General features: G+C 36.3%; 1 protein-coding gene across 1 annotated transcript in view; it reads left to right on the top strand.

Moving 5' to 3' along the window:
- The window catches only part of THEMIS (thymocyte selection associated), a 137655-nt gene that overhangs the window by 48573 nt on the left and 73812 nt on the right, over positions 1-15270 (top strand). The window contains exon 3 of the mRNA XM_015557842.1: positions 5374-5832. Within this exon, the coding sequence (XP_015413328.1) occupies positions 5374-5832 (459 nt within the window). The remainder of the gene's footprint in view (positions 1-5373; positions 5833-15270) is intronic.

The following is a 15270-nucleotide window of genomic DNA, read 5'->3' as shown; positions in this document are numbered from 1 at the left end:
ACCCAAGGGCAGCGCTCTGCGGAAATAAGGAGTCCAGGGAGCTGTGCTCCTGCCAAGGTTTATGGGAAGAGGAATTTCTCACATTCTCTCTCCTCATCCTAGGCTTATTACTCATTCTCCCTGCTGGGCAGGGGAAAGCTTTAACGTGAACAATTATAGATGACAACTTTATAAGTAAGCTAGAGATTTAGGCAGAGATACCAAGTTATATCATTTGGTTTCAAGACCTAACATTGTTAGTGTAATTTATTTGTTAAACATCCCAAATGTGTTAGATATTGCAGCATCACTCCTTTCAAGGAGTTTAAGTGTTATTTGAGAAAAGAGGTCTTTTTGTAATGCAATAATTGACACAGAGTTAAAAATAAAATGGTAGGTTTTATGATTATTCTTTTTACCTTCAGGTAAAAGAAGTATTAAAAACTCTTTGTAGCTATTATAGACAATTCCTATTCCATTATAAATTTAAAGACATTTAAGCATAGAAATTCTACAGCCATATTTTTTCTCATCTAACATTTAAAAAAAAAAAACAAAAACGGTCACATCTTTGCTATGTCTTTTTTCCCATTCCCAATTTCTCAATTAAATTCCTATGCAAAATTTTCTTATCATGAACTTTGACGTTCTTCATATTCCTTCTTTCTGCTGTTGAAGACTCTTTTGTGGAGACCATTAGAATCACTCATTGGTTGATGATGTTCAATAATCCTAAAATTGACTCTGTAAAATCTGGAGAATTTTCTCACAGTTTGAACATTATTATTATTCATTATATAATGTTTAATAACATTATTATATAAAATGTTACTAGATATTATTATATATACTTCACTCAAGGTTTTGAGGTTTTTGCTTTGGTAGGTTATTTCATGTACCCCATTTCCATCTGAAGTTGAATAGACATGCTTGAGCTAGAACTTCTAGTGAAAATCGTGGATTTGGGGTAGTCTTGAAGATTTTGTAGGTTATGCTAACCTAAGAATTGTCTTGGGAACAAAACAAATTTTAAAAAAAGCCACAAGAGCCGAAACCGGTTTGGCTCAGTGGATAGAGCGTCAGCCTGCGAACTGAAGGGTCCCAGGTTCGATTCCGGTCAAGGGCATGTACCTGGGTTGCGGGCACATCCCCAGTAAGAGATGTGCAGGAGGCAGCTGATCGATGTTTCTCTCTCATCGATGTTTCTAACTCTATCTCTCTCCCTTCCCCTCTGTAAAAAATCAATAAAATATATTTTTTTTAAAAAAAGCCACAAGAAGCATGTGAAATGAGAAATTTATACAGGCAAGTATAAAACAACAAGGCTGCTTAGAAATTCAATTGCAGAACAAACATTTTAAGAGGTGGACTCACACACTCACAAAAATAACTGAGACATACTTTGCTTTATTGGCAGAGAGACAAACACATGACCAGAAATTTGTAGCAGTCTGACTTATCTCCAAACCTTCTTCACATAGCTCAGTGCATTTGAAATTTTCAAGCATGCATCTCAAATATATGTGTATTAATTTAACACTGTGTGTGTACGTGACATACCTTTACCTGTATCTTAAGGCAAGTTTCTTTATAATGAGAATGGATAGGATTCCATAGTTTGATAAATTATGTTAAAGAAGTTTCAGCTGCTTTAGTTTTTTATTAGACTAGAGCGCCATTATTTTATCACACAATATGGCTGAAAAAAAGCTTGAGTGGGAGTTGAAATGTCAACTCTGCCATTTTTTGTTGTTCTTGTGGTTATGTTAGTTTTAATTTCAATACATGGCTTTCTTCCAGGAAGTGTTTAAAGGCATTTATTCATTTTGTGAGGGTTGCTTTATTTTAAAACTATGATAATACATTATAGAAATCCACTTAAATATGGCAGGTAACTGCAGTACACTGAAACCACTCAACTGGTGTGTGCAGCAGTCAACCCCTTCACCTTGTATAGTCCCCAGGCCTCCTCAGAGGCCTCACTCACAACTTCCAACATGTGGCCATCTGGCATGTGAACAGGTAATGCCCATCAATATCTTTAACATCAGTGAAGTTCACTTTCTTATGTTGTTAGTTTTAAAAGTTCTCAGTCTTTCTGCATCCACAAGCAGGGTAGACACCCACCTTGGACCATTCCTGTTAACTAATTAAAGGTTAGATAAACAAAGTATGATTTCAGATAATAGTCAAAGGGTGAAATGTGTAGCTCTGTGATTAAGCCCTTAAGTTGTAGAGACACAGAGCATGGCAGTCTCTAATGATCCATGTGATGATGGAAAATGTGTGGCCTCTCTTCAAACATTCATGTGTTTGTCTGTGAAATGTTTGTGTTTTATCTGTAGCTACCTCATACTGTTATTTTGAAAATTATATTTTGTCTTAAATGTGAATTTCTAGCACATTTTAAGATGCTAATATTTTAATAATGCTAATGTTAATGATATGAGAGAAAGATGAGAATTACTGGGTGAAGTTCACTCTATGACAGTTTTAGAGACGGAAGAAATATATTTGGTTGGAACTGGGAAATCAAGCTAAAGATTAGATGAGTAAAAAGGTTCTAAATTCACAATGATCTCATGATATGTATATTAGATAATATTGTGATATATAGTTAGAAAATTTAATTTTTGTTTTATTTTTTTAATATATTTTTTTGATTTTTTACAGAGAAGAAGGGAGAGGGATAGAAAGTTAGAAACATCGATGAGAAAGAAACATTGATCAGCTGCCTCCTGCACACCCCCCACTGGGGATGCGCCCCCAACCAAGGTACATGCCATTGACCGGAATCACACCTGGGACCCTTCAGTCCCCAGGCCGACGCTCTATCCACTGAGCCAAACCGGTTAGGGCGAAAATTTAATTTTTAAAATTACTCCCTATTTGGAAATGAATTGATGAGTCAGAAAGAGAAAAAAGTATAAAAAGCATCTGAAGAGCACAAATTCTGCACAGTGAACCGGGAAATTATTCTTGCTCTTCTCATATTGAAGGGTCTGCAAAGGCTGGCCCAAGCGAAGGAAGAACCAGCTCTAGAGACGTGTATGTATATTTCGTGAACTGGAATAAACATGTTTTCAGTAACAATGTCTTTACAAGTAAGTCGTGTGATGAGGAGGCCTAGTGTGGTGGCAAGAGCATAAAATTCTTTTTTGAGATTCTAGAGCCATGACTATGAAAATCATGACTACTTTCATATCACTCAGTAATAATAATAGTTTTACTGTCCTTAAAGATTATGGTGAGGATAAATGCTGCAAAGGAAAAAAAATCCTCTAAAAGTAAATGTCTGAACAAATTTCATTTGTTACTATGACTGTAAAGAACAATGCTTGCAGATCATTAAGAATTACTTAAAAATATAAACTCCCCGAAAACCTAAAATTCAGAGTCAAGATCTTACAAACTAAATTTCAACACATCAATTTATTGCAGTTTCTTGTTTCTTTTGTGACATGCTCTTTGTGAACAATTTATTATAATTTAAAAATAATAATATACATTTTAATAGGAGACAAATTTGGAAACAGAAATCTATTTTCTGTTTTTTAACTTATTTTATAAAGTTACGCATTGGCTTATTTTGTAGTCACTCTCATGATCATGCATCTCCTCAAATGTGGTTGTTGGTTTTTTTCATTTGAAAGAATAACAAATCATTTTTTCCCCAGTGAAAGCCAGTATACTCTTTGTGAAAAAGATGGAGTAAGTATTGGTCTAATTTAAACCTGATCAGGCCTATGGTGCTTTAGTTTACCGTGAAATAGAATTTCCTTTATATATATTTATAGCTTGCTGTAATTTATATGGTATTAAGTGACTATATATAAGGAGAGACTTTTGGATGGGCTATAATAGTATATGAAGAAATAAGTTAATCAAAAATTTTGTGTGCTCTGCCACTTAGTATGCAAAACTGGGTACTCAATCATTTTCTATGGGAAAACACAGAGATATATAGATGGATTTTTTTTTTCTTTTTGCAATAGAGACATCCAACAAGACAGCTCTGAAGTGTGTGATTAACTTGAAATAATGGTAGGCCTTAGGGTTTCAGGCTTTTTCTACTTCATAACATTTTAGGTCTGTTATTACCTTAGGTGAACCCAATTCCCCAAGAAAGAAGATGCTAAATTCATTTTCTATGACTTATGTCATCAATAAACCTAGGATAGAAAAAACAACAGTGTGTCTCTAGTATTTATGAGATTCTAGGTAGCTATTTTTTCAAAACGTATTTCACAAAAACTGCTGAAATTTCTACACCCTGATAATGATTGTGGACTCTTAGAAATAAATCTTCACACACAGACAAGTGAGATTAAATGTTGCGGGCATGCACATGTTCTCATGTGCGTACACACACACACACACACACACACACACACACACAAATTCATTTACTGTGGAGAATTCAAGAATACTATTTTATTAGATTTTTCCTGGCACAAGACATAATAAAATAAGAAGTTCCTTCAAAGTAAATGTTTCTTTGCCTTACAATCTTCAAGTCCACCAGCAGTGGATGAACACTATTCAATTTCTAAAAGTTTTCAGGACAAATCGTACATGCTACCTTACTCATTCCCACCAAGATTACATCACCCCCACTTTTCCAGGAAGTTCATATCTACAATTAACCAAAAATTTATTTTTCTGAGCAAAGATCAACTGTAAAAATAACTGGACTCTTGAGTTTTCACCCTTATTTTTATCATCACCACCTGACTGCCAACACTTTTTCTTCTCTTCATGCACATTTTTCTCCACCACAAGTTATGCATTTCAAACTGCTCCTTACATATTCCGGGCTCTAAACCGTGCCAACCTTTACATTGGAAAAAATTTGACCATTTTAAAGTGTAAACTTTACTGTCTTTAAGTAAAATCACAATGTTGTACAACCATCACCAGTATCTAGTTCTAGGTATATTGCTTTTGTAATTATTAATTTACCGTACGAGTTTCCTTATAGAATCTCTTAATTCTGGTGTGTCTGGAGATTATAGTTATGGGAAAATTGATCTAATCCAATCCTCTCATTTTAAAAAATGTGATCTTGAGAAATTAAATGCTTTGTTCAATATCACCCAATCAGTATCTCATCCAGATTTTCCATTTCCAAGGACAGGGCCTTTTCTCTCTCATGGTATTTTTTTTCTTGTCTCCCTTTATGTTGCCTGGGTCTGGTGATCCAGTAATCTATGCACAATACATTAAAATTTTTCCTAAAAGAATTCAGGATTCAAAGAAGTAGATCTAATCTTTAAATAAGGTACATTACTTTTAAAAGCTACATTGTACTTGTTTTATAACGTTGTTGCTGTGATTTTCATAGAGAACTTCCATTGTAAGAACTCTCTTTAATTCACACAATTCTGTTCTTAGGTCTTTTTAAGATTGTGGCAGATAAAACTCCATACCTTACTATGGATGAAATTATAAGGACCATCCATATTGGATCAAGTAGACTAGGGCATCCTTGCTTCTATCATCAGAAGGACATGGAACTAGAGAATCTTGTCATCAAGCAAGGTGAGAAAATCATGCTCAACTCAGTTGAAGAAATCAATGAAGAAATAGTGGTGAACTGTGGTGTGGTAAGAAACCATCAAAACCACTCGTTTACTTTGCCTTTGTCACAAGAAGGAGAATTCTACGAGTGTGAAGATGAACGTATTTATACTCTAAAGGAGATCGTTGAATGGAAGATTCCAAAGAACAGGACACGAACTGTGAAACTTACAGATTTTTCAAATAAGTGGGACTTACCGAATCCATTCCCTGAAGGCTTTTATGGTGCTCTGATACTCAAGCCTGTTTATGAAATTCAAGGTGTGATGAAATGTAAGTATCCACTGAAAATGGTGCTCCATGAGCAGGCGCATTGTGGGGTTAGGGAAAGGGAAAGGCTTTGGGGTGAAGAATGGTACGCTGTCCCAGCTGTTCCTGAATGCGTCCCTCACTCCTATTTTTGTGAGAACCTTTACGTCAGCCGCCATCACCGGTAATAAATCTTCCTTACTAGTTGCATGTCCCTCTGACAAGGGAAATGATGTGATAAATTAATTTGCACATAGGTGTGCTTTAATATGTAATCTTCAAGGAATTGTTTGCATTTGAAAATAGGAATAGCTGGAGAGAGCATTGTTACCCTGAAGAAATTAATATCTTGAATTTTCAGGATTAGATACATAGGGCAAGTCTTGAACTTGCAGTCCAAAGTCCTGAATTCTAAGTCAGAATCCATGATTTAATAGATGGTGGCTTTGGGTGAGCCATTGAAAAACAAACACACAGTCTATGTAAAAAGGATGATAATATCCCTTTGCCTGCCTCTTGGAGTAGTTTTGAGAATAAAATTAAGTTCTAGTCAGGTACTTTGTATAATATACTTGAGAACATAAAGTAGTATGTAAAAGTATTTGGTCAACATGTACCCCTCTCTCTAATTCTATATATCTCTTCTATTAATATTGCTGCCCACTTATACAATTATGAAAAAGTTCATGTGAGAGCTTGGGTAGGTTTTGAAACTACATGCTAAATTTTGTTATACATAACTATTTAACCAAAAATTGATTTGAAACAAAGGTACAGGTAAGGAATTCCACTCAAATAGTGATTAAAAGATTGAGGCCACAGCACGATTATTTTTTAATATGAGGTTGCTAAAAATTTTAGTTCTCACTCTGGTGTTTTGTTAGTTAACCCAAAATGTACAGTCAAAATTAATAATAGAGTTTTCCTCAATATTCTTAAATAATGGATAAACTTTTTTCATTTTGAAATTTGTTCATTTTCTAAAACCATTGGTATCTCTATCACATGGCTGCAGCTGAAGGCCAACCAAGGACCTAGGCATCTGAACAAGATGTTTACATTTCATGAATTTATATTAGGGATCAATAAAGATTTCTCTGAGGAAATGGCATTGAAAAAGACCTGAAGAACAAATAGGCTAACAAAGAGGGAATAACTTTGGAGGAAGTGTTATCAAGCAGCTTGTGGCAAAGCAGGTAAGCAAGTGAATGGAGCTATAGTGCACCAGGTGTGAAGAAAGAGAGGAAGAAGGCAGGTTGAGACAACTAGTAAATCATGCAAGACAGAGTGGAGTGAATTGTGGAGGGTTTTGAAATATATGCTAATGGGTTAGCATTTCACAGTTGAAGGGTGTCAGCCTGGAGGAGCAAGATCAGAGAGTGCAGTGAGGCCATTAGGTTTGTGGCAGTGTTGGGGATTAGTACAATAGAAATTTCAAAAGTACAGACAGAAGTAGTTGTTTTGACAGGCATTTAAGAAATACAACGAGTAGAATGTGGAGAACTATTGAAAGGGGTAAAAGTCAGTTTGAGCCATAAGACGTCTGGCCTCTGGATTGATCTATTGGCTGGATGGTGGTACAGTTTGTTAAATATAAACATTGACAGAAGAGCAGGGGATTTAAACAGAATCGTTTAGATGGGCTTAGATATGGTTTCCTGCTAACAAAGACCCCAGAAGAAATCCTTTGGTTGAAACAAAATCCTTCCAAAATGTTATGGTCCAATTTCCATTCTTTAATGACATGGAATGGAATCTTGACTTTAATTATTTTGAATCCTTAATTTCATGGGGATTATTTTAAACATTCGTTCCTATTGTATTACAATTTCAGGACAGATGTTCCATGAGACTGCTTTGCATGTGTACTGACTGCAGAATATTTGCTGGCAGTGGAGGAAGGGCATCATCCAACACAAAATGCCCAGTTCTTAAAATGTTTGTTGTTGTAGGCATTTTTCTTCTAAATATAAAGTGTAGACTTTTTTGAAGATCAATTGTGCTCTTGTTTCACATTCTTTCTTATATTGAAGATGCAAACTCGCCTTGAAGTCAAGAGTATGTTGCTAAGTTGCTTTCCAAAGGCCTTCCGTGTCAGGCACAGTTCGAACCCCTCTTGGCTGGAGCCTTTCCTTTCTAAAGTCACAAGAGAAAGAATAGGTCTGAGCCAGGGTTAGCAACTTCACAAGAAACTTTAGGGGAAAAGGCAAGAAGAAAAATATTGAGAACTGTATGAAGTTATGAAATATTGATACGCTGAAAAGAAAACATAGCAAGTAAGTAGAGAATAGAGAGAATAACAATATTCTACTTTTGGTATTAGTTTTAAATATTGTATTATTGTGAAAATTTAGCTTCCTTAAAAAAATAGCAAAAAGTATTTAAAAGAAATATTTGTCCCAGAAATTCTTGGTTATAATCCTAATTACAGGCCTGAAACCTCTCTCATACATTTAATATTTTTTAATTATATCTTTTTGGAAAATAGGTATAGATAATTGTCCAAAACCTCTACTTACTGGTCTCATATAAGTCATAATGAAATCTATTTGTGCCTTTCTCAGGAAGGTAAAATTCATAGTAGTGTAAGAAATGGAATGCATAATAGTTGCAAATGAAAAATTGAGTCAGCTATTTAAATTTAATTCCAAAAATTAGAGTTCATTATCATTAAAACTTTTTAAAGTATATTTTAAAGTATAGATTGATAATTATTTCTTCCCTAACTGAAATTTTAAGAGTTGGAAAGCTGCATTATCTTTTAGGAGAAAAACTCAATGTCTTCTAGAATTTGTGGGTACAGTTTTTGCTCAGGTATATGACATATTAATTCACATATGAGCAGAATATAGAAATCATACAAGCAGAAAGGTGATATCAGAAAGGCAGTATATGAATAATGTTTAATAGGTGATAAATGGATAGCAGAAATAAAACATTAATCTTTTAGTATCCTGAAGGAAAGACTTTTATTTTTTAAAATAAATCCAATCTTTATCAGTCAAAAAAAGTCAAATAGTGGTAAAAGGCTTATAACAAAGTTATCAGCAAACTTTGTTCCCTTGATCATTCCCTAATTCTGCTATTTAAATTAAATTCTTTCAACATTCTGTTCCTGCTTTCTTGTATTTGCATTTACATTTCCAAAAAACAGTGATTTTGCTATTTTTCAAGTCACCGACTTTAGACAGTAACTTGCTCTACTTGGTATGGTAACGAAGTTTTAATTTTCTTATATTTCTATTTCTTCTTCTCCTACCCCATTCTCTCAGTATATGGTAAATTATGGTTAATGTGTGTTTTTTTATGGTAAAAATTCACTGCTGAATCAAGGGCTGTGAAAAGACTATAATTCCATTTTGCATAATTGTTTGGTTTTCTGTAATGATGATCTTATTGTTTCATGCTTGTTTTTCTTCAGTCCTAAATCTTAAAGTACTCTTTAACATCTCTGTAAAAAAAAAAAGAAAAACGAAAGAAAGAAAGAAAGAAAGAAAGAAAGAAAGAAAGAAAGAAAGAAAGAAAGGAAGGAAGAATTCCAGAGACCAAACTGTCATAGCTACCTTTTCTATTGTTTTCCCCCTGCAAGTCTTCCTCCCGGAACCCTTCATTCTCATACACTAATTTGAATTGGTTGCAGGCTAGACCTATTGCATGGGTGCTTGACTTAGTCAGCTCACAGTTTTGAAGGCTGGAAGTCTGCAATCAGGGTGCCCTCAAGGTCAAGTTCTGGTGAGGAACCTCTTCCACCTTGCAGACTCCTGACTTCTCATTATGTCCTGTCGTGGTGGAGAGCAGAGAGAGAAAGCAAGCTGTCTCATAAATCTTATAAGGTCACAAATCCCATTCATGAGGACTTCACTCTTATGACATATCTAATTTTCATCACCTCCCAAAGGCCCGACCTAATACCATCACACTGGAGGGTAGGGTTTTTAGGGTTTTAAAATATAAATATTGGGAGACACAGACATTTCGTCTGTAACAGTGCTGTCCTGGGACTTACATTTTAAAAATTGTCCTCATGGTTCCCCCTTTGACTTGCTTCGGTGTCTACTAGCAGTTTCTGAAATTAAATAATTGCTTTCTTGCTTTTCTTCCAGTTTGAGGAGCCCATCCCCCACTTACTTCCTGAGATAAGATATCAGTTGGTTAATGAGACCACCTGAATATTTGAAAAACCTTTATTCTCACATAAGATTGATAGCTTGGCTACTTACAAAATGCCCTGTTGACATAGTTTCTACTCAGAGTTGTGAAAGCTTTGCTGCCTCGCTCTACCCTCTGATATGGCCTTGGAGAGGTTATCCACGGTATTCTGAAGCGGCACACAATGTCCTCTGTAGTGGGCCGGTCTGTGATTTCATTGCAATGGCAGTTTTCCGTATGGAAATTTAGGGCCTTCGTTTTGGGCATTATTTCTTTGATAATTCCCTTTTAGCCATTTTTTTTCTCTTCTCTCTTTTTGAAACTTCTGATCTCTTGTTGAAGCTCCCATGTTGAGCTAGGATTTTTTTTTCCTCTCTATTTTATGTCTCCTTATCTCTGGTTTCCCTTTAGGGAAAATTCTTTAGCTACATTTCCAACTGTTTTAATGATTTTTTAATTTTAGCTCTCATATTTTTAATTTTCAAGGGTTATTTCTTACATAATTTTTAAAATGTTACTGTGTTCTTACTTTAAAGTAGCAATAGTTTATCTCTCTGAGAATGTTTTTACAATTTTTTAAAAAGATTTCTGCTGTTCCTTGCATTTTATCTGCCCTTTGTGGGCTTTAAAAACACACAAACTTTTGGTCTGTCATTTGTGTTAAATGTTCTTTCTCAAATCTGAGAGATAATCTGTCATTTGTTTATATCTTCATGTGAGACACTTTTTAATGAACAAGTGAGGCACTATTTATACACAAGCTCTTTGCTTATGAATTTTAGATTTCATTTAGCCAGCTTGTTTTTTAAAATTTAACTTCATTGTTGGAAGCATTACATATGCCCCCCATTTTCCCTCATTGACCTCTTCTAGCCTGCCCACATCCCCCACCCCAGGTCTTCACCACACTGTCGTCTATGTCCATGGGTTGATCTCTTCCCACCTCCCATCCACCCCACCTTCCCTCTAAAACTCAACAGTCGGTTCCATGTTTCTAAGTCTCTGGATCTATTTTGTTTATCAATTTATTTGATTCCACATATGAGTGAGATCATGTGATTCTTGTCTTCCTCTGACTAGCTTATTTGGCTTAGTATAATACTCTCTCACAAGTTGCCTTGAACACTTGATTAAGATCGCCTCAAGAGATTTCCAACCCTACACTATGAATTCAGGTCCAATTGCAAAGGATAGGTCCTCATATGCTGAGTTGATACTGAGGGTATTCCAGAATGAAATGTTAACTCTCCAAGGAAATATGCATGGCCCAACATCACCCAAGTTAAATGTAAGTCTTTATTTTCTTTTTAAAAATAGTGTTTAGTGGGGTCCCCCAAATTCACACACAGGTAAAAGATTTGTTGCAGCGGGAAATGCAGAAAAATACCACATTATGATTAACATTAGCTACAACTGCAAAGGGACTTTCCCTGAAAGAACAGGCAGAATGACAAAGTTTAGTGAAATGACTCAGCAGCATAAAGAGGAAACCAGTGCAGCCTTTTTAGAGAAAATAGAAAGGACTTTTTTCTTTTTCTTTTTTCCCAAGAGCTCCCTTTGGATAACCAGAAAACATACCCAAGCGAGAGCATTTCATGTTCGCCCAGAAAAAAATTTGGGAAGTCTAAACTAAGGTTGCATGAGTATAAATTATTTTTACTTCAGTTTAGTTTGAAACTGAAAAGCTTGTAATAAACACCTCCAGGAATGTCTCTAGTGCTTTGAATTGCTGCCTTCTTATCTATCATTTTGAAGTCAAGTTAACTTTTTTTTTGGAAATTTTCTAATTTAGCTTACACTCTACAGCTCAGTGTTTTGTGTGGTTTTTTTTGGTTGTTTGTGTTGCTGGGGGTGGTGTAGAGGAGGATTACATTTTCTAAAACAGCAAATGCGTCAAGTTAACGAATATGTAACACACACACAGACATGCACACACAGACACGCACACACAGACATGCACACACACACACCACTAGAATTATATATACCCAAATGTAAGCAGTGCTAACATAAAGCTGATAAATTGATAAAAGATTGCAAATCTTTTATCTTGTTTTTCTCCCCTTTTATTTTTTAAACATGACAATTTTTGCTTTACAAGAAAATAAAACATGTTGATTTCTTTATCTTTCTCTTGGACACATGCTTAGATATAATAAAATGTGTCATAAAAACTAGTTAACCCTATCCCAGTTTAAAAACTTAGAATATAATTACCAAATTCTAGGTAATTTTAAACAAATATAAATTTGTATTTTTGCTTTTGGTTATGGAGAACTTAAATCATGTAAGAGTAAAAAAAATAGTATAAAAAAACAGGAAAGATTTTGTTTTACTGTATTAACAGACATGAGAGAAAAATATATAAAATTTGAAGTTGATGAAAAATATGTGGGCAGTTTGCGTTGTCAGTACACTGGGTATCCATGGACTTCATTGTAGATAATAGACAAAGAAAAGCAAATGCTCAGATTTCAGCTTCTCTTCCCATTGTGCTGTCAAATTAATCTGCCAAATCCCTAATTTAATTTGGTCATTCTGAATCTCAAATAGTTTGCTATAACTCCTGAAATAGCTATTCATCCTCTACCTGGTGTTCAAGGGGTTGATTCACCTTCGTGATCTTACTTTCAGCAGGTCTCCTGTCCAGACCAAGTGCTCTACTTTAAAACCCCGAGACTGGATTTCATGCTAATCCCTGGCTATACCCTAACTTGGCTTGTGATTTCTCCCCATCCTTATAGGCCAGCCATGGGCAAACTACAGCCCGCGGGCCGGATCCGGCCCGTTTGAAATGAATAAAACTATTGAAAAAAAAAGACCGTACGCTTTTATGTAATGATGTTTACTTTGAATTTATATTAGTTCACACAAATACTCCATCCATGCTTTTGTTCCGGCCCTCCAGTCCAGTTTAAGAACCCATTGTGGCCCTCGAGTCAAAAAGTTTGCCCACCCCTGTTATAGGCTCATATTAAAGCTGCATCTTTCATAGTATCTATCTTTATCTCCACCCCCAAACTAGATATGTTATTTCTTTCACTTTTTTTATTCCTACTGTGGATTTAATGACCCTTTTATGTGATTCCATTTTCTCTTTTCTCAGCCTATCAACTGTACTTAAAAAATAAGTTTAGTGGTTGCAGTTTGCAATATACATTTGTATCAAAGTCCACTTTCAAATACTGTCTGCACAGATACCGTGTAGTGCAGATACCTTATAGCAGAGTATTCCCAATTTCTCTCTCCTTTCCCTAACAACATTACTGTCATTTATTTCATTCGTTATGAGCTATATTACCTAGTATATCATTGCTGTTATCAGTTATATCAATTAAAATAGGAAAAATAAAACAAATTGCCTTCATTTATTCCCTTTCTAACACTCTTCCTCTCTTTATGGAGATATGAGTTTCTGACTTACACCATTTTTCTTCTCTCTGAAGAAATTCCTTTACATTTCTTGCAAAGCAGATCTACTCTCTTAATTTATGTTTATATTAGAAAATTTTTATTTCTCCTTCGTTTTGTAGGTGAGGTAAAGTTTTATCTTTACCCTATTAGGGTTTTTTTGCTGGGCCTGAGAATTAAATTGACGTTAGACAGATTAAGAGAAGAAACATATAAAAATTTATATGTTTTAAGTGACAAATTTACCTAAGTTTTATGTGACACAGGAGCCCTTATAAGGAAATAAGACCCCAAAGGAATGGTGAAATCTAAACAAAGAGGAGAAATTGTGGAAAAGTAACTAAACTATGTGGAGGTTAAAGGAAGGTGAGAATTATTTTAACAAGGTCTGATTGTACAGAATTCTCTTGAATCCCCCTAGTTTCTTTGGTCCTGGTAAAGAGAGAGCATCTTTCATATGGGGGCTTTTATCTCCTACTAGAGGCCTGGTGCATGAAAATTCATGCACTGAAGGAGGGGGGTCCCTCAGCCAGGCCTACCCCCTCTCACAGTCTATGAGCCCTAAGGGGATGTCCTACTGATGGCTTAGGCCCGCTCCCCCCAGGGAGTGAGCTTAAACTGCAGTCTGGCCTCCCTCTGTGGGAGGAGACTGGGCCGATCATGGGAAGGCACCACCCCCATCACCCGGCTGCTGCTGCCACTGCTGGTCACCGTGGGTGTGGGGTAATCTGGGGCCAGACCAACTGGGGGAGAGGCTGTGGGAGGTTGAGGCACAGCAGGTCACACCCCGTCCAACCTTTGCAGAGGTATGGCACTGGGACTGGGCCCACACTGCTGCCTCTGTGGCTGCCTCTGCATAAGGGGCAGTACTGGGACCAGGACCGCGCAGCCCCCTCTCCCGCACCGCCTCTGCGAAGGGGCTGTGGCGTTTGACTGGCTCATGCAGAGGCCTCTCCCGTCCCACCTCTTCAAAAGGGGCGGTGGCGGCGGCAGTGGCGGTGCCACCTCCTCTCCCACAGTGGTGGAGGCTGCAGCAGTGCCTCTCCGTGGCCTCTGCAAAAGGGGCCACGCCGCTGAGCCTCTCCCACACTTCTCCCACACCGCACTGCCTCTCCCGCGCCACCTGGGCTCTTCTGAACCCCGCCGCCTCTTCCACGCCCCTTGGCCCTCATAGGCAGCCACTATGGCTTTGTCCGGATGGACTTCCAGAAGACATCTGGTCTAATTAGCATGTTACTCTTTTATTAGTATAGATTTCTAGAAGAAAAGGGGATCTCAGCATGCTTTTCTTGCATCTGTAGCTTTAGCTCAAAATAATCTTATGCCAAAGTGGTATATTTTTGGGTGGCATATTTTGCCACCTTGACTTTCATAGGATAATCTCACTGGATACAAAATTCTCATTTGGAGGTGTTTTTTTTTTCTTTCAACACTTTAAATATAGCACATACTGTTTTTCTCTTTTCATAATTTCTGAAGAAAAATCCAATGTAATTCTTATCCATCTTCCTGGATAGGTAATATGTGTTATTTTTGTTTTGTATTTGTATGTGTGTGTGTGTTTTTTTTTCCCTTCTGGCTTCTTTAAGTTTTCTCTTTTCTTTGATTTCTGTAGTTTGAAAATGATATGCTTAGATGTTGACTTTCTGCTATTTGTCCTGCTTATTGTTCTCTAAGCTTCATTTGTTTTGGAAAACGTTCAACCACTATTACTTCAAATATTGCTTCTGTTCCTTTCTTCTTTTCCTTCAGGCATTCCCATTTCCTTCAAGTGTATATGTTACATCTTTTGTAATTGTCCCATAGGTCTTGGATATTCTATTCAAGGGTCTTTATTTCTTTAAAATTTACTTAGACAAAGACAGACGATAGATATTACATTTATCTTGAACATATCTTTTT

Source organism: Myotis davidii, unplaced genomic scaffold, assembly GCF_000327345.1.
Source record: "Myotis davidii unplaced genomic scaffold, ASM32734v1 scaffold147, whole genome shotgun sequence".
Lineage (NCBI taxonomy): Eukaryota > Metazoa > Chordata > Mammalia > Chiroptera > Vespertilionidae > Myotis > Myotis davidii.
This window is presented reverse-complemented; position numbering and strand designations above follow the sequence as displayed.